The sequence below is a fragment of the Cottoperca gobio genome, chromosome 23, assembly GCF_900634415.1.
Source record: "Cottoperca gobio chromosome 23, fCotGob3.1, whole genome shotgun sequence".
Taxonomy (NCBI): domain Eukaryota; kingdom Metazoa; phylum Chordata; class Actinopteri; order Perciformes; family Bovichtidae; genus Cottoperca; species Cottoperca gobio.
The window spans coordinates 5,853,671-5,876,680 of NC_041377.1; the positions used below are offsets into that span (position 1 = coordinate 5,853,671).

The 23,010-nt window shown below is 40.6% G+C and overlaps 1 protein-coding gene across 1 annotated transcript in view; it reads left to right on the plus strand.

Annotated features, from left to right (window-relative positions):
• cacna2d4a (calcium channel, voltage-dependent, alpha 2/delta subunit 4a) overlaps positions 1 to 22,756 on the plus strand; it is a 72,300-nt gene extending 49,544 nt beyond the window's left edge. Inside the window, exons 28-40 of the mRNA XM_029461976.1 lie at positions 11,235 to 11,296; positions 14,637 to 14,651; positions 15,160 to 15,204; positions 15,426 to 15,488; positions 16,171 to 16,241; positions 17,399 to 17,474; positions 17,570 to 17,622; positions 18,293 to 18,348; positions 18,897 to 18,917; positions 19,427 to 19,547; positions 20,379 to 20,494; positions 20,835 to 20,917; positions 21,033 to 22,756. Of these exons, the coding sequence (XP_029317836.1) occupies positions 11,235 to 11,296; positions 14,637 to 14,651; positions 15,160 to 15,204; positions 15,426 to 15,488; positions 16,171 to 16,241; positions 17,399 to 17,474; positions 17,570 to 17,622; positions 18,293 to 18,348; positions 18,897 to 18,917; positions 19,427 to 19,547; positions 20,379 to 20,494; positions 20,835 to 20,917; positions 21,033 to 21,125 (875 nt within the window). The 3' untranslated portion in view covers positions 21,126 to 22,756. The remainder of the gene's footprint in view (positions 1 to 11,234; positions 11,297 to 14,636; positions 14,652 to 15,159; positions 15,205 to 15,425; positions 15,489 to 16,170; positions 16,242 to 17,398; positions 17,475 to 17,569; positions 17,623 to 18,292; positions 18,349 to 18,896; positions 18,918 to 19,426; positions 19,548 to 20,378; positions 20,495 to 20,834; positions 20,918 to 21,032) is intronic.
• The last annotated feature ends 254 nt before the right edge of the window (positions 22,757 to 23,010 follow it).

The window sequence follows — 23,010 nt, forward strand, 5'->3', positions numbered from 1 at the left end:
GCACTCTGCACACTGCACTCTGCACTCTGCACCCTGCACACTGCACTCTGCACCCTGCACCCTGCACACTGCACTCTGCACCCTGCACACTGCACCCTGCACCCTGCACACTGCACTCTGCACTCTGCACCCTGCACTCTGCACTCTGCACCCTGCACACTGCACTCTGCACTCTGCACTCTGCACCCTGCACTCTGCACTCTGCACCCTGCACACTGCACTCTGCACTCTGCACTCTGCACACTGCACTCTGCGGCCTTTGCGTTGACGATAGCTAAAACCTTTGATCATGGGTAGAGAGCCTTAGCATTTTCGGAAAAAGCTAAATCTGCTCTAGTATGTATAGCACAAGATGTTTGAAATGATACACTCATTGGCTGAAAAACATAGTTTCTAAAAGTTATCAGAATGTTATAAACTACAGTGTATAGACTGTAACTGCTCCAAGCTCCTCCGGCAGCTGCTTCGAGACTTTGTTGACTGATTGAGAGGAAAGAGGTTTTTAACGCGAGATAAGAACGCACTTGATTTATTTGGTCCTGCAAGGGATGTGTCCACTTTTTCAGGCTGTTTATGTGTCTGGCAAAGAGGCCTTCTGGCGTGTGGATCCTTTGTTAATGCCAGCACCTTCTGCCAAGGCGACTTTTATGGCCAGTTCTGTTCCATCAATGATGCAGGAAATACGTGTTTTGAAAAATGATTACTGGCAGTGGTTTGGAGCAAGAAAGTGTATCTTTTAACCTTTCTGTCTGGCTATTATAGTCTCACCCTGCATTTCTTCATCAGATATATTCATTCCCTAGCTACACGTATATCTATTATCCAGGAGGCTCCTTGTTCCTTGCCTCTAATATTGATGATATATTAATTTAAACCCATTCTGTTGCATTCATTAAACGTTGCTGTGTGAATGCAACAGTCTTTGTCCCTCTCTTCTCTTTCTCCTCCACCAGTTATGTCTCCTCCCTCATCTCCATCTCTCTCTTTCTCTACCTTTAACACCCCCCCCTCACTCTGTAATTTACTGTGCTATTGGGGGAGTGTCAGCGAAGATGAATTGGCTCTAGTCTTTGTATTAACACCAGGTCTGACCCAGCACGTTTAGCGCTACAACCACGAGTTCCTGCGCTGAGCAAGTGACTTCAAGGCACTATCAATCTTAACTCACACACACACTCTAAAGACAGAGAGATTGTATATGTCCATGGTGCCATCCCAAGAGTCAGTGGTATCGTTGTTCCCATATATCAGTGATTTCTATCATCCCAGCCGCATATTGACCGGACAGTTTTATGGCCCTTTCGTCAATATGGTCAATGAGGGTTGCTCCATTAGAAATCAATCATGTTTTAATTCATGCGTTGAAACACATTTGTCCAGACAGGCTTTTATTGAATAGCCTATTGTATTCCCATTACTTTTGCGTTTTAATTTGTTTATTCTTGTTTTCCTAATGGCTTTAAAGCACAGTATTGCATTAAATGGATTGTATTGCTACTTAAACAGTGTAACAGTGAAATAATATGTTATGATCTATCAAGTTTATTCATTTAACTGAACTGAAAGTAGGTAAGGTAGCATGTACTCTCTTTTCCAAGTAAATTCAATTGATTGACTTAAAGATCCAATAGATTCTTGGAAAAATAATGCTTTCTCGAAAAAAAGGTGCATTGGTGACCTCATGCTGCACTAGTTTTTAACAATCCAGTTTATTTTCTACCAACGAATGCCACATTATCTCTTATAAACTCATTTTACACAATCGGTGAATTGCCCCTTTGAGATGACTGCTTTGAGGATATTTTAACTGCAGCAACAGAGATGCACTGCCACTGATTAGTTTTACAGAATAGGGCGAGGAAATATAGAGAAATAATATATCCATATCTTTGTCAAAAGATATCGATATTGCAATGATATTGTGTGGTTAACTATTGGTGCTTTACACAATGAGGGTTTTGATAAAGAGTCATCAGTAATGTGGATATAATGACTAAGTGAGTCGAGGCAAATAATAAAACAGCTAGAACAGTCGGGTAAGTTCAGAAAATGACATTCTCTGTAATGCAGCCTTTAAAACCAGGAAAAGAAACGTATGATATATACATCTAAGGCCATATCTAGTGTCATATCACGATATTGATATAATATATACTCACTGAATATAATACAATACAATTTTAAAGTGTTTTATGTAAAACTGATATAATGTACAATAATTCATTTACTAGTGAGATTGGTATCCCTCTCTCATGTTCCTATCAGAAACACTTAAAGCAAAGTGACATCTGGCTTTCCCTCAAGCAGTACCCGTAAAACCACAACTAGTAGCATGACGAGGTGGCCACATATAGTCTGAGCTTGTGATACCCACAAACATACAGTGAGGAAATTGTCATCCAAAATGGTTGGCAGTTGCCTTACATTCTAGCATAGTATCATAAACATAAATATAAAAAGCACAACCAAATACAGGCACATCTGTTGTCCCGGTAATAGTTTAAGAAACTAAATGTGGGCAGCCAGCCTTGGCTGTTGTATTTCCCTGGAACACGCTATCTGTCACTGCAGGATAAATGAAGTGGTACAGTCGACGGATTATGAAGTATTTTAGGTGCCCACTCTACTCTCGCACACACACACACACTCACACAAAGTTTATCCCCTCTGAGAGTCTCATTAATTTAGCCAAGTTGATTTGTTCTGAAAGGCTCTGAATTCATCCTCGCCAGACAGATGGTAGAGTGGGATTTCCTAGAGGAGAGGAAGAGTGAGAGACAGAGTGGCGTGGGGCCGACAGGAGACGGGGGGGGGGGAGGGGGGAGGAAACAAGAGGGAAGAGAAGGGGGAAAGGAAGAGAGAACATCAGAGGTACAAAAAGTCAAATGTAAAAGAGACACACAAGCAACAAGAGAGCAAAAGAAGAATGGAGAGAGGGATAGTTGAGAGATAAGTAGGGGAGCGAGCACCACCTGTCTTTTGAAAGACAGAAACAGAAGACCAGAGAGAGAAGAGAGGGAAGTTGAGGAAAGGGGAAGGCGACAAGATAGACCATAAAGTCACACAAACAGCAAAGTAAAAAAACATTTTTTATGTACTGGGGGTTACAGCATTTACTGGCAAACAACAGCTGCGCAAAGTGACCGTGCACATCAACACACACCAAGTTAACATTTGGTACCATTGTGCTTGTACAAAAGTAAAAACCAAATCATGTATTCTGGAACCCGCTTTGTAGCGTGACAAACTTCACAGAAGTATTGGGAAGACATATGAACCCAAAATGTTTTTCTATGTCTTTAAAATTGAGATACTATTTGCCATAATTACATTGGATTAGTGAGGTAATGAAAGAGAGGTGATCCCAAACAAAAAGACACACACTGTACCATGTTGATCTACTTCCACACTATAAAAGATTGAGTAGGTAATTGAATTTCACACCAAATTAGTGCCTCAAAGTGTCGCCATTTTAATTTCCTTTTGATGTGTGACGAAATAGCCTCGTTGTGAGCACAAGCCACCATGTAAACATCCAGAACAGAGGAAAGAGCATAACAGTTTGCAGTCTCTCTTTCTCTCACACACACACACACACACACACACACACACACACACACACACACACACACACACACACACACACACACACACACACACACACACACACACATACACACAGGAACATGTTTCTCCCTGTCTCTCCACTATGAATCATTTAGTGAGTGTGCCTCCAACAGGCCTGCTCAAGAAGGCTGTTAAACTAGGTTAACTTAAGGTAGGCTCTGCTGACTTAGAAGGTCCGCACATACATATACCCATTGTCAACTGAGTTTCCATTTTAAAGGAACAGACTACTGATTTATCATTTATCACTTCTGTTTTGTCACCGACAAGGCAGCTAATCCTCTGTCCATCTTTTAGCTGTGTCAGTAGCTTCCACAGTAAAAAAAACAACTAGCTGTAATTTCCTTTTTTATAGTTTAGTTTTTGGTACTTGCTCTGCAGGGAACATGTTACCTGCTTACGGATTGTTTAACACACATTTGCAGCCTCATTTAGTTTGTGTTTGTTGCTGTGAGTTTGCAACCAAGCCACCATTTCCATTCTTTTAATTGAAAAAAACATCATGTGCCTCTGCCCGTGCGTGCCCCTCCGTCTGCATCTTGACGTTCAAAAAGTTGCGCATGAGAAAGTGAGAGACACATCTAGAGCGAGAGAGAGAGAGACTATGGTGAGAGAGAGAGAGAGGAGGGCGAGGGAGGGAGGTTGAGTCATCATGCTTTCGTCCAATCCCAGGCCTCTGCCTGTTGCTTTGGTAACGTGATGTCAGTGCAGCCTCTGGCGACTCCTCTGAGGTTAGCGAGCTTCAGCACAGAGGTGTGTGTGTGTCTGTGCCTCTCTTTTGAAGTTGTCACACAAACCAACTAGACTTTTCTTTTTTAAGCTTAAGGTCAAAGGTCAGGTTTGCCAGTTGTATTAGTTAAATAAGTAGGATATCCTAACTTGTGTGTGAATGAATGTGCATCCATGTGGGTCTTTGTGTACATGTGTGTACTTTCTTGAGAGTATGTGTGTGTCTGTGTTTCTTTGTGTACTGTATATGTCCATACATCTGAGTCCCAATGGTTCTCTGGCTGTACATTTTCATTTGTGCTAATGCATCAGTAGACTGTGAATGTGTTGAAGTCTGTGCGTGTGTGTATGTGTGTGCGTATTCATACGTCAAGGATTTATATTTAAACTGTTCATTATAATCAAATGTTGCAGAACTTTTTTCTCTCTCTGAATAGTCGACCATAATTTGCCATAACTCCTTTTACTGGCTGGAGCAGTGTTTGTTGCCTGGCAACATCACTTTATTGAACACTCCCCATCAGAAAGTCATGAGAGCTCTTCAGGCTTTTTTGAACACAGCACTGCTGCTTTTGGGAAACACAAACACATTTTGGTGTTTGAGTTGAAAGGTTACTCGGTTCTGTGTTTGCGTAGTGAGTTTCATTCTTATCAGAGTCTTGATGTGGGATGTGAGATATTAGTCCGATAAAGGATGTCCTTATAACTATAAAGATATCCTTTAAACAAGAAGAGGTGTATAGAGGTCACTACCCCAGCCGGCTAGTGCATATTTGTGTTCCTCAACATCACAACAATATAATAATATACTTCTTGTATCCTTTATTTCATCACATAAATCCCCTTTTGCCCTTGGTAATATTGTCATGTTTGCATTTCTTATTCATACATCGTTCTGGTCAGTATTGAGCTTTAATGCTGTTTGTCATCTTTAAATTGTGCAAATAGACTAAACCTAAACCCTACATACTGTATCAACTATTAGCAAGGGCGCAAAGCACATGAGTAAGTACAAGTGAAGCAACAAGCAGATTACAATGCTGGGTGTATTGATGGCAGACCATTGGAAACATGGATGGTGAGGTTAAGATTAGAACGAGGGAGAGATTTCACAGGGTCACGTATTAAAGAGGAGAGCAAGAAAGATGAAGAAGAGAGACAACAAATGTTCTGAACTGCCTCTCACTCTATTCCATCGTCCTGATGAATGTTTGACATTTGTGGATACACACTATAATTAAGTGCTTGTGTGTTTGTGAGGCAGACAAGAGAACACAAGTGGCATTTTTAAGGGAGAACGCTATAATCTCTGCGCATGTTTGCTCTGGTATGATTGTGTCTTTGTCAGTGTTTGTGTGTACAAGAAAGAAGAACAAGATGTAAAGAGAGAGATGACAACTCTTTGACATGTGTGCAGATAAACAGTAATCGTGTGTCCACAGTTAGTTCAAATAGAAAACATACACTTGAGACCTCAAGCTTTAGGCTCAAAACACTTAAATACTGGTACGTTTTCTCATATCAAACACACTCAAGTGGAGAGTTTTAAATGCTTCCCTCTAGATAATTGTCAGTTAAACATTACGAGCCTCAGAAGATTCAATGCAAAGACATTGTGTCTCAAGGACACGGCTTTGATAACATCCCTTCAATAACCTCACTGTACAACATGTCCCTTGTCGCACGGCATGTAACCACAAAAGGGTACGGTTTGCATTGAAAATCACAATTCAGTCTTATTGTGTAGTTGGACGGAGCAAGAAACAGTGTCCAGATTATGTACAACACTTAATCTGGAGGTAAAACTGTGTCTGGAACAACCAGAAGTAAAAGAGTCACTTCCCCTCGCTGCAGTGATGCAGAAGCGTACTCCAGGGTGTGTGAGCCCAGTGTGACATCACTGTCAGGTGTTGATCCTTGGTGTGGTTACAGGTGAAACCATCTTAAATCTTTCTCATAAAGTAGAGTCATTGGTGAGTACAGTGTTATTATTAACAACAATGATGATGGCCAAAACTACAAACATAATTAAAAAGAAGCTTTAATAAATCTTTTAAAATGAGGTGTGAATCTTAATTTAAGAGCTAATACTCACACATTCTTAAGACACCTCCCCACTCTTTGTTTTCCTCTCCACACCTCCTACCGCTTGTTGTCTCTATACTCAGACACACACACACACACATATGTGAAAGAATTACGAGCACACATGCTCTCATGCACGCTCACTATTGGATCTTGTTCACTCTATTATTGACAGCCACGCTTGGTTGAAATGAAAAGTGGGTTTCCAACTCACAGCATTATTAAAAATCAATTCATCCTCTTTCATCGCTTCTACCTTTCGACTTTCCCTCTGCCTGTCCTCCTTCATGCCCCTCCATCATGCTCTCTCCACCTGAACCACCTAACCTGATCTATTACCCCAATTAATCTGTTCCATTCATTTCAATGTCTGTGCTCTATTGTCAACCTCTCTCTCTGTGTTCGTGTGTGTGCCTGCAGTCCACACTGTTTTTGGTATTGTGTGTGTGTGTCCCTCATTTCTTTGGTATTGGATAATGAAATGACCTCATAACTAGTGGCCTTATTTTCAGTGTCCCCTCTGTGCCCGGAGACTTAGCCATTGTGCCAGTTTAATTTATTGACTGTGTGTGTGTCTGTGTGTGTTGTGTGTGTGCGTGCAGTATATTTAGCCTCGACTCCAGGGTCTAGCTAAGGGAGCCATCAACACCGGCTCTGCTCTCTGGTCATTTAACACGAGCTGACCTCCTGTGCCACCTCGGCACGACACACACTTGCATACACATAAAACACGCTAAACGATCAAAAAACTGTGTGAAGGCACGCAGGAGCCCATTTTTAGAACTGCACAGTCACCACACTCTGTTTCAACCAAGTAAAAACAACTTAAAAATCATAGACAGATAGATAGATTTAGATTTCCTTCTCTTTCCACCGTCCTTATCTCTTTCTCTCTTTCCACAGAGTCTGTCAGACACTTGACACTCTCGCTGCCTCATTTAGCAAAAGGCCAGCATGCTCGTCACCTTTCCTCGTCTCTTTCTGTCTCTCTATTCAATTGCAGTAAGCTTTAGTGGCAGGACTATGCAGCCCTGGCTCCTAAACAATTTCTTAATAGCTCCATGTACTGTATTATGTTCACTGGTGATGTTTTCTCCGGCCCCAAGAGAGCGGTTGAGGTGGATGACAGGCAACATTCATTGTTTTTCAAAAGGTATTAGCTCTTGCAAATGAATAGTATATAAACAGCATTTTTAGAAGACAGGGTTGCAAAGGTATCAGTTAGATTCAGTTTACACTTCATTTACAACATGATTTTTGGAGACTCAAAGGCACATTTTATCTGTTTATTTGCATTTTGATGACATAAATAGACACATAATGAAACCTAAATGTTTAATGATTTAAACATTGAGACAACAATGCAGTAAGACTTGAGTCTTTAGTCTGTTTACCCTTGTTCCCCCTTTCCTTCCCACACTTTTCCTCCTATCGTTCACAGCTCCCATCCCTCCATCTCGTTAGTGTAATAACCAATTAACTCCGGTTCTTGATTGCCTCAATTTTTTGTTTTTTTCCCCTCATTAATTAATTTCCTGTTGAAAGCGCACTCCACTGTGATTGGCAGCTCACACTAATTACAATTCAGACTGTGAGTGTGTGAGTAGGCTCTCTCTCTCTCACACACACACACACACACACACACACATACACACACACACACACACACACACACACACACACACACACACACACACACACACACAACATTTAAGCTCATGAGCAGTGAGCACACACACACTCTCATTTGCATGCATGCAATGTCATGCACATTCTTGTTGACACACTTGTATGCAAACTTACCACACTTTGAGAAATGCTTGCTAGCTGTGCACACACAAAGAAAACATATAGATAGGCTCTCTCATACACACACACACACACACACTCACACACACACACACACACACACGGAGGGATCAATGTGACGGTTTTAATTAGATTTGGCCTATCAGTCTCCAACTCAGAGAGGGAGAGAAGGCCGATTACTGCTGCCCTCCATAATGGCCTTCCAACACTTTATCTGAGATTATGGTGGAGAGAGATGACTTCGAGGTCAACTCTGTTGAGGAGGAAAGATGTGTGTCAGAGGGTGTTTAAATACCTGAACAAAAGATTCACAAATCACATGTAGAATACCACCTGGAGAGTCACATGTGCTTTACGTACAAATGAAAGCACATTGATTTTTGCATCCTTAGTGATATTCTTTCTGCTTCAAAATGGCAAATCACATATGAAAATGTGTGGCTGGAATTTTATATTCAAATACATGTTCACAGAATAATCCACATTGTTAAAAACCAACACGTCTATGGCTGTTCATACCCGTTAGTAAGTAGATTTGAACACTTTTCTGAACAGCCGTCCTGGATTGGTATGAGCTGTGTAAACAGATAAACTAGTCCCCAATCAGCTAAACTAACTTTTCTGTGTACACGACTGATTACAGCCACGATTCAGCATCACGACTGATTACAGCCACGATTCAGCATCACGACTGATTACAGCCACGATTCAGCATCACGACTGATTACAGCCACGATTCAGCATCACGACTGATTACAGCCACGATTCAGCATCACGACTGATTACAGCCACGATTCAGCATCACGACTGATTTTCCAAAGGATTGGACGGAATCCATGACACACACACACACACACACACACGCATACAGACACTCACAAACTGAAACACACACCCTCAGGCACAACATGTCAGCGCCTTTTCCTTATCATATCCAGACTGATCCCCTTGAGTACTTACATGGTTTATTCTTACCCTCAGAGATCCATAATTCATCACCTAATAGCATTTTACAAGCATAATTGAGTGAGCTATGTTTCAGCCTATAGCTATGGACAAAGATGGAATGCCCTCCTAGTCTTAATGTTTATTGCTTTGGATTAACGCTTATTTAGATTTCTTTTTAGATTCAATTGACTTGACTATTTTAGGAGAAAGAAAATATAACTCAAAAGTTTAAAAAGATATATAATAAAATGTAAAGTTTTGTGATTTAAAGAAGAAAAAAATCACTTCAAAATCATCAAATACTTAATAGGTGGTTGGTATACAGATATATATATATATATATATATATATATATATATATATATATAAATATAAATGTGGGGAGAAAAAAGCACTGGTATTGGGAGTTTCCTGAGTTTTTTTTAAATATTTTATTTATGATTTCTGTTCCTTTTTTTTTACAAAAAATATACATGTAGCATGTCAAATCGAACGACGACCAGATCAGGAGAATAATGGGGAGTGGGGTAATTAGAATGGGGGTAAGACATAATAAAAGAAATAGTGTTATAGTCCTTTAATGTTCGGCTGAGGTGTGAGTATGCCCTTTCTCTCTATCCTCTTTCTTCCGCCCACTTCTGTCCCCGTACTCCTCCCTTTCTGCACTGTAACCAAACCTAAAAATGACCAGCTCATAAACTAATCTCCCTCGTAATAAAGGCTTTTTCCCCGTCCATGACGATAATTATTCTGCTCTGTGTTTTTATTATAGCACATGATGATGTGTGTGTTTGGGTATTGGTGCATGCTGTACACAGAATGTGTACCTCTATGTGCGGGTTGTGTGAGTCGGAGGTGGGTGTGTGTGCAGCAAGCATGTGTGTTTATATGTGTGTTGTGTATTGTGAGCACCGCAGAGGCTTTCCCTGTGTGCCTGAAAAAAAGCACGCTGGGAGAAAAAACCGCTGAGTCTTTGATGCTAATATGAAGTGTCATATCTTCCCTCGCAGTGTGTGTGTGTATTTGTTATGTGTGTGTGTGTGTGTGTGGGTGTATACAGTATGTGCGCTCTGAGAACTTATGCAATTACAGTTCCTTTTTGCATTACCACGCTGACAAAAATGCTGATGGACGTACAGCCCTAAGCTGACACAAGCAATCACTCGGCCTCCGTGTGTGTTTATGTGCATGTGTGAAACATATACAAACACACACTAATTCTTTGCTTAATGTTTTGTGACTGGGAGTGCTGTGTTGTAGGCAGAGGTTGGACAGACACATACGCGCGCACACACACACACAAACACTCTGTCTAAGAATAGTCAGTTCACACAGCGGTACTGAGGCTCAGAAGGCCACTAACTGTAAAAGGATTTTCATAAGTTGAGTTCTGAAGGCAGAGCTGATCTGTACATCAGGTCCTCTTCTACTCCTCCAGCCTGAGAGCCGAGAGAGGAATATAGTCTCTCACCCTGGGACATTAATCGGCTCAGTAACGGTCTTTGAATGGTCTGGAATTAAAGTTTCCTCCCCCATTTACATTCTACTAGTGCTGCTACAACCATTACATCTAAAGGAGTCGCTACTTAACCTGAACATATTATCACAGCGGTGGTGCCTATGACCACCAATGCTCTTACTAATACTATATATATATATATATATATTTCTACTAGCACTACTACAATATCAAACAGTGCTGCTGTACAGTCTTCACATCATAGAGAAGTGATTCAAGGATGGAGAATAGATGAAAAGGTAGATCACACTGTTTATCCACAGGTGGTTTACATTGTTTTCTTCCTGGCTCTATTTCGTTACCATGACACTATCAGCGTGCGCTCATAATATTTGCAGTGATTTTCATTCTCTAGAGAGAAAACAACATCATCCATCTTCTACTTCTTCTTCTTCTCTTTCTTCTCCCCCTGCTTATCATACCTTCCAACTAATCCATTTAACTCTATTCATTTTTTATGTGCAGTTTTATTTAATAACTGTACTTTATTTAAATCCCTCTTGCTCTCTCTCCGCAGCCATCGGTGTCCAGATGACTCTGGCTGTGTTTGAGTCCAAATTCTGGGCCATTGCAGCACAGGTAAGCACTTAATCATCACTTAGTGAATGTATTTTAGATCTAAGGATCTTGATTCCAAAATGAGAATTGTGACACTGACAAAAAACCTTATACTAAACTATATGCTGACTTGTAGTTTAGTTGTCTCTTAAAACAGCAGGCATTTATTGTATCCATCTGAAAAACAAAATCATTTTCCATGTTAGATTTATAGTTTTTATTTTTTTAAGTCCACTATAAAACAAGTTAGGTGTAGCACTACACTGCCACAGATGAGTAAGACTTGATGTATTTATGGTTATAGCTGTTATATTGAACAATGCTTGTGGAACAACACAATCACACCGCCCTCCCCACATAATGCTTCCTGCTGTATCATCTGAAGTGATCGGGAAAAAAAGGATGATGATCTATTTCTGCTAAATGAGTTAATAATCACATCATTTAAACTACTCAGAAATGTCATTAGTACTAGTTTCAGTGTAGGATCTTAGTATCCTTTGAGTTCTTCCAACACCTTCAGGGGAAAAAAAGAATCTTCAGGACAACTTGCTTAATTTGCCGTAGCACCTTTGCTGTAGCAGGTGTTTGATGGCTTGGCCGTTCCCCTGCTCTGCTCCAATGACTGTAAATGACAGCAGTTAAAAGAGCATTAGGGCTTCTGGCTAGCCAATGAATGATGGATGGCTACCACAGCTAGGCTCAGTAAGTGTGTGTGGAGGTGTGAAGAAGAGTATATGTGTCTATTATTGTTAATGTGTGTCATGTTGACAGGGACCGTATGCATGACCATCTGTGTTGTTATGTCCATATTTATCAACTACAAACTCATTATCAGCATTTGCGGTGGCCTTGTTATCTACTAGATTTATGCTGTATAGAAAGTCATTCCCATTCACCGTGTGCACCTTCGTCTTTCTCTTCTCCTGCCTAAATTCTTAATTCCCCCCCCCCCCCCCTTTTGTCTCCTATACCTTCTTCTTCTTCCCTCATCTCCTCTCCTCAACCCTCCCACTTCTCCTCAGATATCTTACATAATCATCTTATCTTCCTGTCATGTATTCACTGTCGTGCATCTTTATTTCATAGGGGATTGTGTGAGCATTCACTCACAGTATATGCTTGTCATGACTGTGTATGTGTGTCCTTCCAGGCATGGGTGTGTGTTTTTGTGTCAAATCCTCTCTGTGGTCTATTTTAAGTGTTAAGCTCCCTCAGGGGTGAAGATACTGCACCCTCTGTAAAATCCTGAATGAAATACATATATTCAGGAGGAAGCACAATAACCGAGCCATCTACTTAAAAGAAAAAGGACTTCTGCCAAAGAGGGTGTCATATAGGCCCAGTGGGTTGCTGTAAGAGCATATCTTACTTTAAACCTTATATTACAGTTAGTCTTTGGATCTTCATTCATGCTACCTATGCATTGTGTAGCAGTAAAAGTGTTACAAGCATTATATTAAATTAAATTCATTGTGTTTATGTATTGGGAATGATTCATGCCTCCATTAATAAATATTGATTCGTCATCGGAAAACAGCAGCAGATGTGTGTGTGTGTGTGTGTGTGTGTGTGTGTGTGTGTGTGTGTGTGTGTGTGTGTGTGTGTGTCTACATACACTGTGTTTAAAAGTTGCATATGTTTTGAAAGAGAGACAGTGGAAGAAACAGGTAGGAATAGAAAATAATTGCCTAGCTCCACTGACACATGTTCCCACATTGCTTATATCTGCAAACCCACCAGTTTGTTCAGATACATCACATTAAAACATACAGTGTGAATCCTACAGTGTTAGGATCCATCTCTCACAGTCCATTGCTGCTATATTGTGTCTGACAGCTGTTGGAGACGCGGTGAGAGGCCGTGAGGCGATAGTAATGAGAATCAGAAATGATAGATTTTTTTGCCATTCACATCTTGGCATGCTCTTTATCTCATTGACGGACTCAGCTGGTCATCCTTTCTCTATAATCCCATATTTCATACTTGCATATTGTTTCTGTGTGTGTGATAGCACTGCACTGCAACATTTGAAATATAAAATGAAAGCATATTTGTAATTGTAGAGCAAATGATCTTTTGAAAACAAGAATATTCTATGGTTTTATAAAGAAATATCCATCCTCAGAAATGGAGCGCCTTTCTTCAAAGCATATTAATGCAGTCGGGCTTTATAGCAGAGCAACGCTCAGTATTGAATGTCAAGGTTATAATACTGTAGTGTGTTGCTTACTTTGAGTTCAAGCGTGTAGGAGAGCGGAGCGCGGGATCATCACGGTCGCGGTGAGAAAGTGTTCGTATGAGGATGAGATAATTAATGCTCTCACTATCATCTTCACTCCTCCTGGAGCTCTCAGGTGAGACGCATTTACCAACTGGGGTAACAGCCTCTTGCATGCTGCCCGGATGTAGAAAGCTGGCTCTGATGTTAGAAGTAAAGAGGCTGGATGAGACACGGTTGCTCACAGAGGAGATAACATACATTAGAACAAAGAGGCGACCGCGGTGAGCTGGGTTGAACGAATTGGCAGTTTTGTTTTTAACTTATTTTCAGCGGTCGTTCAGTCGATCGGTCTTCTTCAAGTTCTTTTTTGATTACCTGAGGAGCAACCATCAGGGACAAATGATGTCATTAACTCTAACTTCAGTGTGTTGTTTCTTAAGTCCAATACACATTGTGACCTGTAGGTCTTTACACTTGATTTGTTCTCGTAAATTAGAAGACATAGTGGATGTTGTTCCTCATCAAGCCATGTTATGTAACAAAAGCATGTGGGGAAGGATCATCATTTCTGTCATCCATTCACTGAATTGCAGTTTATTTCAGGAGGCAGCGATGGGAAGCAGAGAGAAAGACTGACACTTTGCCGTAATAGGATTGAAAAGGATGATAGATTGTCTCATTCGCACTTCGACACGCTCTATATAGCCTGACCATGATTCTAAAGACATGTTGTCCACAGACACCAATCCACACGTACTGTGGAAAGAAGATGTGACCGTAACATCATGAGGAGAACTCTTGACATTTTGACTCATGACCCTTCCACTGATAAGGGGAAGTGTTAGTAGACAGTGCTGATGGACTGTCCACTTGAAAAGGCTGATATATCATATCATATCATATATACAAATTCATATGCAATCATGAAAAAAAACCAACTGCTGTCTTTTGTGTATTCCTGAACCCTACGCTCTGAGATGATGTATGGCTTTTGTCAACGGCAATCTAACAGCAACAGAGTGAGACAGTCTAGTCAATGTAGAGGCTTACACTTCATTAACTGAAGTAATGGTTCTCTTTCTCCTCCATGTTCTCTTTTCTCCCTCTCTCTTTGTTCCTCTCTCCGTGTCTTCTCAGCCAAATGACACAGATGTAAGTATGCACACGTTCCCCCTCTCCTCATTTTTCAAAAAATATCGCTCTTTTTTTTTTTTTTTTAGCACCAAACCCAAATGTAACTTCATTCAGCGCGTGTGGAACTCTGTGAAGTCAGCTTCACACTTAAACACTTAAACACACACATTCACAAACGCATTCACATGCAGAAATGACACGTGCGCAAACTCGCAAATGAGACACTCAGGAGCCCGTCGCAGGTAGACACAGAAATAAACACCTTCTCACCAACGCCGACACGTTTTTTTTTCACACGTACTGCGTGCACTCGTCGACACTGAGGCCTGTTCACCAATAACACCTCCACAGAGACACACAGAGCATGTGTTCGAGTCATTTCCTCACATACACAAATATGCCCTTCTTTCAACACACGCATCAGATAATAACACATATCACGCTTCCAATCATTTTCACCTGTATTTTTAATCTCTTCGTTAATGGTGAAACACTTAACCAACATGTCTGCCTGTCTGTGCTCCAGTGCTCGAACACGGATGGAATTTGTCCTCTTCGGTGCGACAGCTTTGTGAGTACATCTTACCGTCTGTCTGATATGTAGTGATTCTGAGTTACTGACTGAACTATATCATGTCTTGGTGTTCAAGCGCTAAAAAGTGAACTCCTGTAGCTTTATTGTTGAGTCACTTCTTGAATTATTTTGCTTGTTTTCCTCTTTGTTGGTGGTGTTTGACACAGATCTTTCCTTACATAAGTAATTGCTCTCTCTGTCACTTTCTCTCGTCACAGGATATTGCATGCTACGCGATTGACAATAATGGCTTTGTCCTAATTTCCAAACAGCCCAATGATGTGAGTTCACACACACACACACACACACACACACACACACACACACACACACACACACACACACACACACACACACAGACACAGACACACAGAGAAAATGTGCTTTCTAGACTTTTCTAGTCTTTGACTTGATTGTTTGAGTGCTCTTACGCCTGTCAATCTTTCCTTACCTAACAAGAAACAAAACACACTCGAAATACCCCAAACAGAAATACATGTTTATTATTCATTAATGTGTGAAATGACTTCCATGACCTTTTTGAAGCCTTATAAAAACCTTTACCCCACAACAAGATGGAGTGGTATAACATTTTTACATATTGGCAATTTTAAAATGTCAGACTTTTCTCACTAGCTATCAATAATAAGTGCAAGCAGTAAAATGAGTCAGTGCGTATGAATCACAACAACTGTATAAGTAGCACAGCACTACAGAGGCCTGCAATTATGCAACACAACAAAACATAAGCAAAGCAGCACAGTGCGCTGTCGTTTTTGAATCAACACACAATATAACATAGTTAGATGAATAATTGATCCTACGGTTCATATTGAGGTGAAAGTTGAAAGGATGAACACCAAGGATGGGAGTTCATAATCCCTCTGTCATGAGGTTATTATGTTCAGCCACACTGATGGTTTCACACAGTGATTTATTTTTGCCCCTTCTCTTTTCTGATAGGCGGGAAGATTTTTTGGCGAGGTCGACGGCTCAGTGATGACGACACTAATCCGAATGGGCATGTTCAAAAGGTAATGTCTGGTTGCCATCGCCTGACTGTTCGATAAGAGAGTTTCAGTCTGTCTGTTGGCAAAGAACAGGTGGATGCCTTCGCCTCCACACGGCCTGCTGAGCTCAAGCATATTAAACTTCATGTAAACTTCTCTAAATCAATTAGGCAAGAAGCTGCCGTGCCCCCACATTGCAATGTTTAATGCATCCCGGTGTCTCAGGCTCATAACACCATGCGTTTGAATGCTGCTCATGAATTAGATTACATGCCACCTTCATGCTGTATCACAAACAGAGGTGTTTGTTGTTTAGTGTTGTCTTAACCAAGAGGGTAGCTCGCAAATGTTTATTTTCTTTGTTCTCATACACCTAAGCCATGCATTAGTATTCTTATGAAAGCCTTAGCCTGGAGGACACTTTGAAATACTTTACTGTCATTATAGAGACTCAAAAACTCTGTTTTTATTGCTATATAATGGTTGAGTCTCTGCCCTGTGTTGTACTCTCTACGTGCCGAGCAATCCACTCATCTTTGTAAATGCGGTACACTGTAGATGTCCCCGCTTTTCCCTTTCGCTCCCCTTTGAGCTTCTGCTCTGGATAATTTTCCCTTTTACGTTTTTGCCTGTCTTTTATGTTGTAGATCTCATGAGTGACGTGCTATTTTTTTATACAGATAAAGGATTCTGTCATGTTTAATTTGACACAGGATGTTATGTAACAGGTTTTTAGCATTCGTAAACTTGGCGGTAGCTGTGAATGAGTGACTCATTCTTGCACTTAGTGTACATGTGCATGCATCTGCACATTTGTGTGAGTGTGTTTTGTGTTCTCGTGCCTCTATCTGCATAAGGACCACATATACACAATGTAGAAAAACAAGAAAAAGTCAAAACACTGGCTCGATCATTTTTGTTTAAAAAGGAAATGAATTCTATCTCTGAGATGATTCTTTTCTAAGATAAGTGAGGGATCAGCGTATGTTCAGAGGCTAAGCTCGGCTGTACAACACTGTCTGTCATAGTCTGCAGAGGGTCAAGGAATCAATGTAGCTCAGTGAAATACTGCCTGAAGAGCAACCTCGTGTGTGTGTGTCTGTGTGTGTGTGTGTGTGTGTGTGTGTGTGTGTGTGTGTGTCTGTGTCTGTGTGTGTGTGTGTGTCTGTGGCTTTCCTCAGGGTGTCCTTGTTCGACTACCAGGCCATGTGTAAGATGAACTTGCACTCTGTCAGCAGCGCTCGTCCACTTCTCAGTGTAAGTGCAGTGCGCTCACTCTGTATACAATATCATTACCATAATATTCCAATCAACTCGGGCGGTAACTGTGATATATCTGTTTATCTCTTCAGCCGTTCTATGGTTTGGCTTCAGCCCTCAAGTGGTTCCTCTCCAACTTCCTACTGTAAGTGTTGCTAGGGGCAACTAGAATGTCAGTATATCCCAAATAAAGGGGATTCCTGTTATTCAGCAAGTTCTATTCATGTGTAAAAGCAGTGGGACGTTTTTTTTTCGTGGTTGACAATACAACATTATTATAGGGATACTTTTAAATTGTTTGGAACAATGCTGACTTGCTTTCTTGCCAGAAGTTAGATACGGAGATCAATACCTCTCTCACGTCTGCATCATAGTAAATGAAGCTATAACAGTCGGTTAACAAAGTACAAAGACTGTAAATAAGTCTCTGTCCCAAGCTAATAAATAATATCTCTAAAGCTCACCAACTGACACATTATATCTTCTTTGCTTATTCCGTAATAAAACCCAATAGTAAAAACAATAATTCGCCCTTTAACGGGGAGTTGTTTGCTGGATTAAACATTTCAGTTTTTACTACTTAGTAAAGCTTATCCAGCTATCCCCAAAAACATCTACCAACGCTACTAATTACTGCTGAATAATTTGAGGAGCCATTTTAATATTCCCATTACACAACTTTGGGTCCTGGCCCAGTTTATGAAAGCTGAATGCAATCTGTTTGCAATCTGCTTTGGTCTATAATGATGGCCGCCTAATTGACTCTCTCTCTCTCTCTCTCTTTGTCCACTCTCCTCCTCTCTTTTCTTCTCAAGGTTTCTCCTGGAGTTTAATATCTGTGGCTTCTGGCACACGGAGCATTTTGCTGACGGTGAGCTCTACAAGGAAAAATGTAGCCAGTTAGCGTCAAACGTGTATACATCATGTTCTGTAAATCATCACAACCTTCAGAGCAGATCTGGATTACTGCAATATGTACCTTATAAACCACGTCTTTAGAAAGAATACACATATCATCTACGTCTACATGCAATGCAAATACATTCTAAAGAGATTATTAAGTCATATTTAAATCTTAACATAAATGCAGGAAGTCTGGGATAATAATACTTACCATCTCGCATTTTCATCATTTCACTCTGTGCTACCAGTCACTGCAAACATGTTAGAGTAATGACACGTGTCATTGTGTTGTATGTTGCATCAGCCCGACACCAGGAGTGTAAATTGCATGCAACATCAATCACCAATCTAGAAGTCAACAGCATGGCGTCCTCTGATCCCCTCACCTCTCATCTGTCTCTGTCTTCCCATCGATCAACCATTCGCCCTCCTCATTGCTCCACCTGTCAATCATCCACTATTCCTCCGACTCCATATCATCATCATCATCATCATCATCCTCATCCCTCTATTCAGCCAAGGCATCTGTCAGCACGTGTGAGTATCTGTCTTGGAGTGTTTTATTGAGGACGATCAAGTGTTCTGTAAAACCTTTTTTCCCGCATTTTGTGTGTGGAGTAATGTTTGTAGTATACTTCAAACTAAATGAAATGTGGTGTCTCTGATTACATAAGGAGCTTTCAGTGGGAACAGGCACAACTTGCGAGTTCTACAAAACAAGAGCTTGGCATAGTGTTACACCAAAGCGAATGTAATTCTGAAGAAGTCAGAAAGAAGGCATGGCTCACAACCAGACATGAACATTTCAACATTATGGCTGTTCCTTGTGGCTTCAAAGCCATAATTTTACCTGCGCACAGCAAGCTAGAGTAGCTCTGGTCATGGTTAGAAAGAGCAATAAATGGCTGAAGTGTGAAGCATTTACTGCAGATAGCACCCAGCATCCTCCTGTCGCAAACTCTCAGCCTGTCAGTCATCTACAAAACATCACTCACACACTTTGACACCCGACCTTGAAACATGACTGTTATCTATTTCTCTATTAGCCTCAGCTCATAAGAAAAGAGGGGAAATTCTGCAGCCGTGTGACACCGAGTACCCCAGCTTTGTCTACGAGCCGTCAGTCAAAGAGACCAACAGCATTATTAAGTGTGGACGCTGCCAGAAGTAAGCACACACTCATGCACACTTATTGCGCACACAAATCTGCACTCTAAGCCTAGACCAGTCATATTAAATAGTCCTTCTAAAATCCATTTTCTACGGCTTTGCTCTGCTCTGCATACTGAGAGCAATGTGTGTTTATACAAGAGTATCTGGAAGAGGGGAAATAAGTAGAAAGGAATGGAATTAGATCTGGGTGCATGTGGTTATAGAAAGACCAAGACGTATATGGAGAGCAAGGGGGAGAGACTGGAACACTGGGAGAAAGTATTAAGAGGGGTGAATGAAAAAACAGAGAGATGGGGGAGAGTGGGTGACAGAGATGGAAGACAGGGGGAAGAGGGAAGCATCTTTGTGTGTGTGTGTGTGTGCGTGTGCGTGTGCGTGTGTATTTGAAAGAGATAGAACGAGAGGAACAGGGAGAAAAACACTGTTTACTATATATCATTTCAGCAGGTTTGTGATCATAGGTTAAGTGTGATCGCCCTCATGAGGCCAAGAGAGGTATTACGCAGCGCGCACACTTTGACAGCATCACTGCTGGATAAGATTATTAGATTTCAAAATGTGTATTGCCCAGGAGGACAAACCCATGCACTCAAGTAAATCTGAAAAAGTATTTTTTCTATAGAATATTTATTCCTATAAAACATTATTTGGAGTTTTTCATGTGATGTTTTTATCAATGTAACGGTCATTGTGGGAATTGTATCTGCCCTGGCTCAGCGCCCACTACTTGACAAAGTGTTAATGTCATACAATGCATGAGAGGTTTTCTTTCTCTGTGCTTTTGTTTGTGTGTATGTTCACACGTTTTGTGTTTGTGTGTGTCAGGATGTTTGTGGTGCAACAGATACCAGAGAGCAACCTGTTGCTGTTGGTGGTGCAAGCAGACTGTGACTGCTCCAGACAGTACCCACCTCTCACCTTGGAGCCCAAGGAAGTGAAATATATCCTTTGACATTTTCGTATTCATGGAGTATGCTGGTGCTGCCCTTATTGACTTTCTTCCACATGAATTTCCTTTGTACTGCAGTCCCTGTTGTTCTGGAGAGGGCGAGTTGACACACCAACAAGCTGGGGTCTCTAGTGTTTAAAGTCCAGGATCTTTTACCAGCGTCCCACCAGTGAATACTATAATTGTGTGTTTATCAAGCTATTCCCCTTGCACCACTCTTGCCCCACACACTCAAAGACTTAGGCACGGTTTGTTCCCGCTGTGGTACATTTGTGAAGTGTATTAATATTTGAATCTCCTGATCCTGTTGTCGTTCCTTGACCCCGCTACACATAATGCCTCAGTAAAGTGTGACAGGATGAGGTCCCAGAAGATTCGCCGACGCCCCGAGTCCTGCCACGCCTACCACTCCCAGGTCAGCTTCTCATTGGTCCATCCCCATACCTGCTATTATATTTATCTTGATTGCATTGAATTGGTGTCAAAGGCAGGAACACAAAGTGAAACCACTTTCTGTTTTGTCCCCGTAGGAGAACGCCAATGACTGTGGAGGAGCTTCGTTTATATATCTCTCTGCCTCTCTCTTCCTCGTCTGCCTCTCCTTCTCGGCACTTGTCTCCTGATGATGGACAACTTTGCCGTTTCTCGTGTAAAGGAGGAGATTGGAACGAATCAAGAGATGTGTTTGGACACTGGACACCTCAAGTGGATTTTTTTTAAACTCTAGTGACGGACCTTTGATGTGTTTTTTAAACATGTGTTGGTTAACTCGTGGATATTACACATCTGAACTAAAAACTACAACAAATAAAAAGACATGTTAATGGGCCGTTATTGCCATGGATACTTTTCCATTAGTTGCTTTCTCATACACCACTTTGCATCTGGAAATGAAAAGAGGCTAAAGAGATGCAGGTGGTATCTCTGACCTGCGCTGATAAAGGGGATTATGAGTCCCATGATCTAACATAAGAAAGTCGAGGGGGGAAGTATGTGAATCATTTTCCATATCTAACTGAACTGAATATTGCAGACGCACATGCATATTATATATGCCGCTGCAAGCATGTACACCTAGAATACTTTATCACCCTGAATGCTTCATCTACTGACGATTATACATGCTTTTTTTAAACGTTGAATGAGAGAAGGGATCCAGCCATATATGGTAAACATTGTTGTGTAATATTAGTGTTGCTGCTGAAAGTCATGTTTGCAATATTACTTTCTCTGAATCTTCTGCAAATCTCAAAGAGTAAATGGCTCAGAGCCAAGAAAGACCTCGCAGGAGAGTTCATAAAAATGTAATTAAGATAATCAAAAAATCAGAATGGGACTTTTCGGATAACATCCCACAAATATTTGTTTCTGTGACATATCTTTTGAAAAAAATGTATTTGCCTTTCTGTTTTTATCAGCTGTGTCTTTCTGTGTGTTTGTACATACGGTCTGTAATTATGTTTGGCGGGACATCACCGTGGAATCTGGAACTCTCGCAGGATGAAGATCTGCAATCAAAATGGAGAAAACAATGATGGGTGATTCAAACTGTTTGAAATGTTTTTTTTATCTATAAAACAAAAATGCAAATACATTGTTTAAAAGCAAATCTAGAGGAAGAGAGCGACGGGTCCGAGCAGAAATGTTTCTGGAATTCATTTGCTACGGCGGTGACTGCATTTGCTGGACTGTGGTTTTTGGATGTTTTACTTGCGCCCCAAGGTCATGTAACTGATACTTATTACTTGGCATAAACAGCAACATTATTTTAGAAACTCATGAAGCTCTCAGTCTGGTAAACAAGATTGTCATATGGAGAAAAAAAACAGTTTGAAAATGTCATGTATGTGATTGCAATGTACATGAACATTGTAAATCTAATTGCATACGGTATTTTTGTATTTGCTTGTGTTTTATATTTCAGCATTTCATTGTATTTTGGACTGTGAGTGTCCCTTTAGCTTTTTCTATGGTATTTCTGAGTCATCTTACAAAGCATGTCTTTACGTTGAGCTTACTCTGATGACAACATTGCCTGAGAATTTGCCTGTTTGTGTAATAGCTTCAGATACATATTGTGTGTGAGTGTCTTGCTGAGATTATATGAGTAATTGTATTCATGTGTCTCACTTTTGTTTGTAATTTCACTATACAATATTCTGTATATTGTTTACTTGACATGTGTCCAAGTTGTATGTTGAGTGACTGAAGTAATGATTTGAACCAAGTAAATTAAATTATCCATTTGGTTTTTGTACCGTATTTGTTGTCAGTGTGTCTTGTGTTGTGTTATAATATAATAATTTATACCCAGCTAAAACACAAAATCAGTCGTGGAATTCTACTAATACTCAAATAGTCTTATGTATTAAATGTATCATAAATCCAAGCAAGGTTATGTTACTTTGATCTTGATTTTAATAGAGAAGTGGACTAAATCCTAATAATTTATGTCCGTTATTTTTCCACAAAAGTATATAGTCTAACTTGAATTTCATGAATAGTATA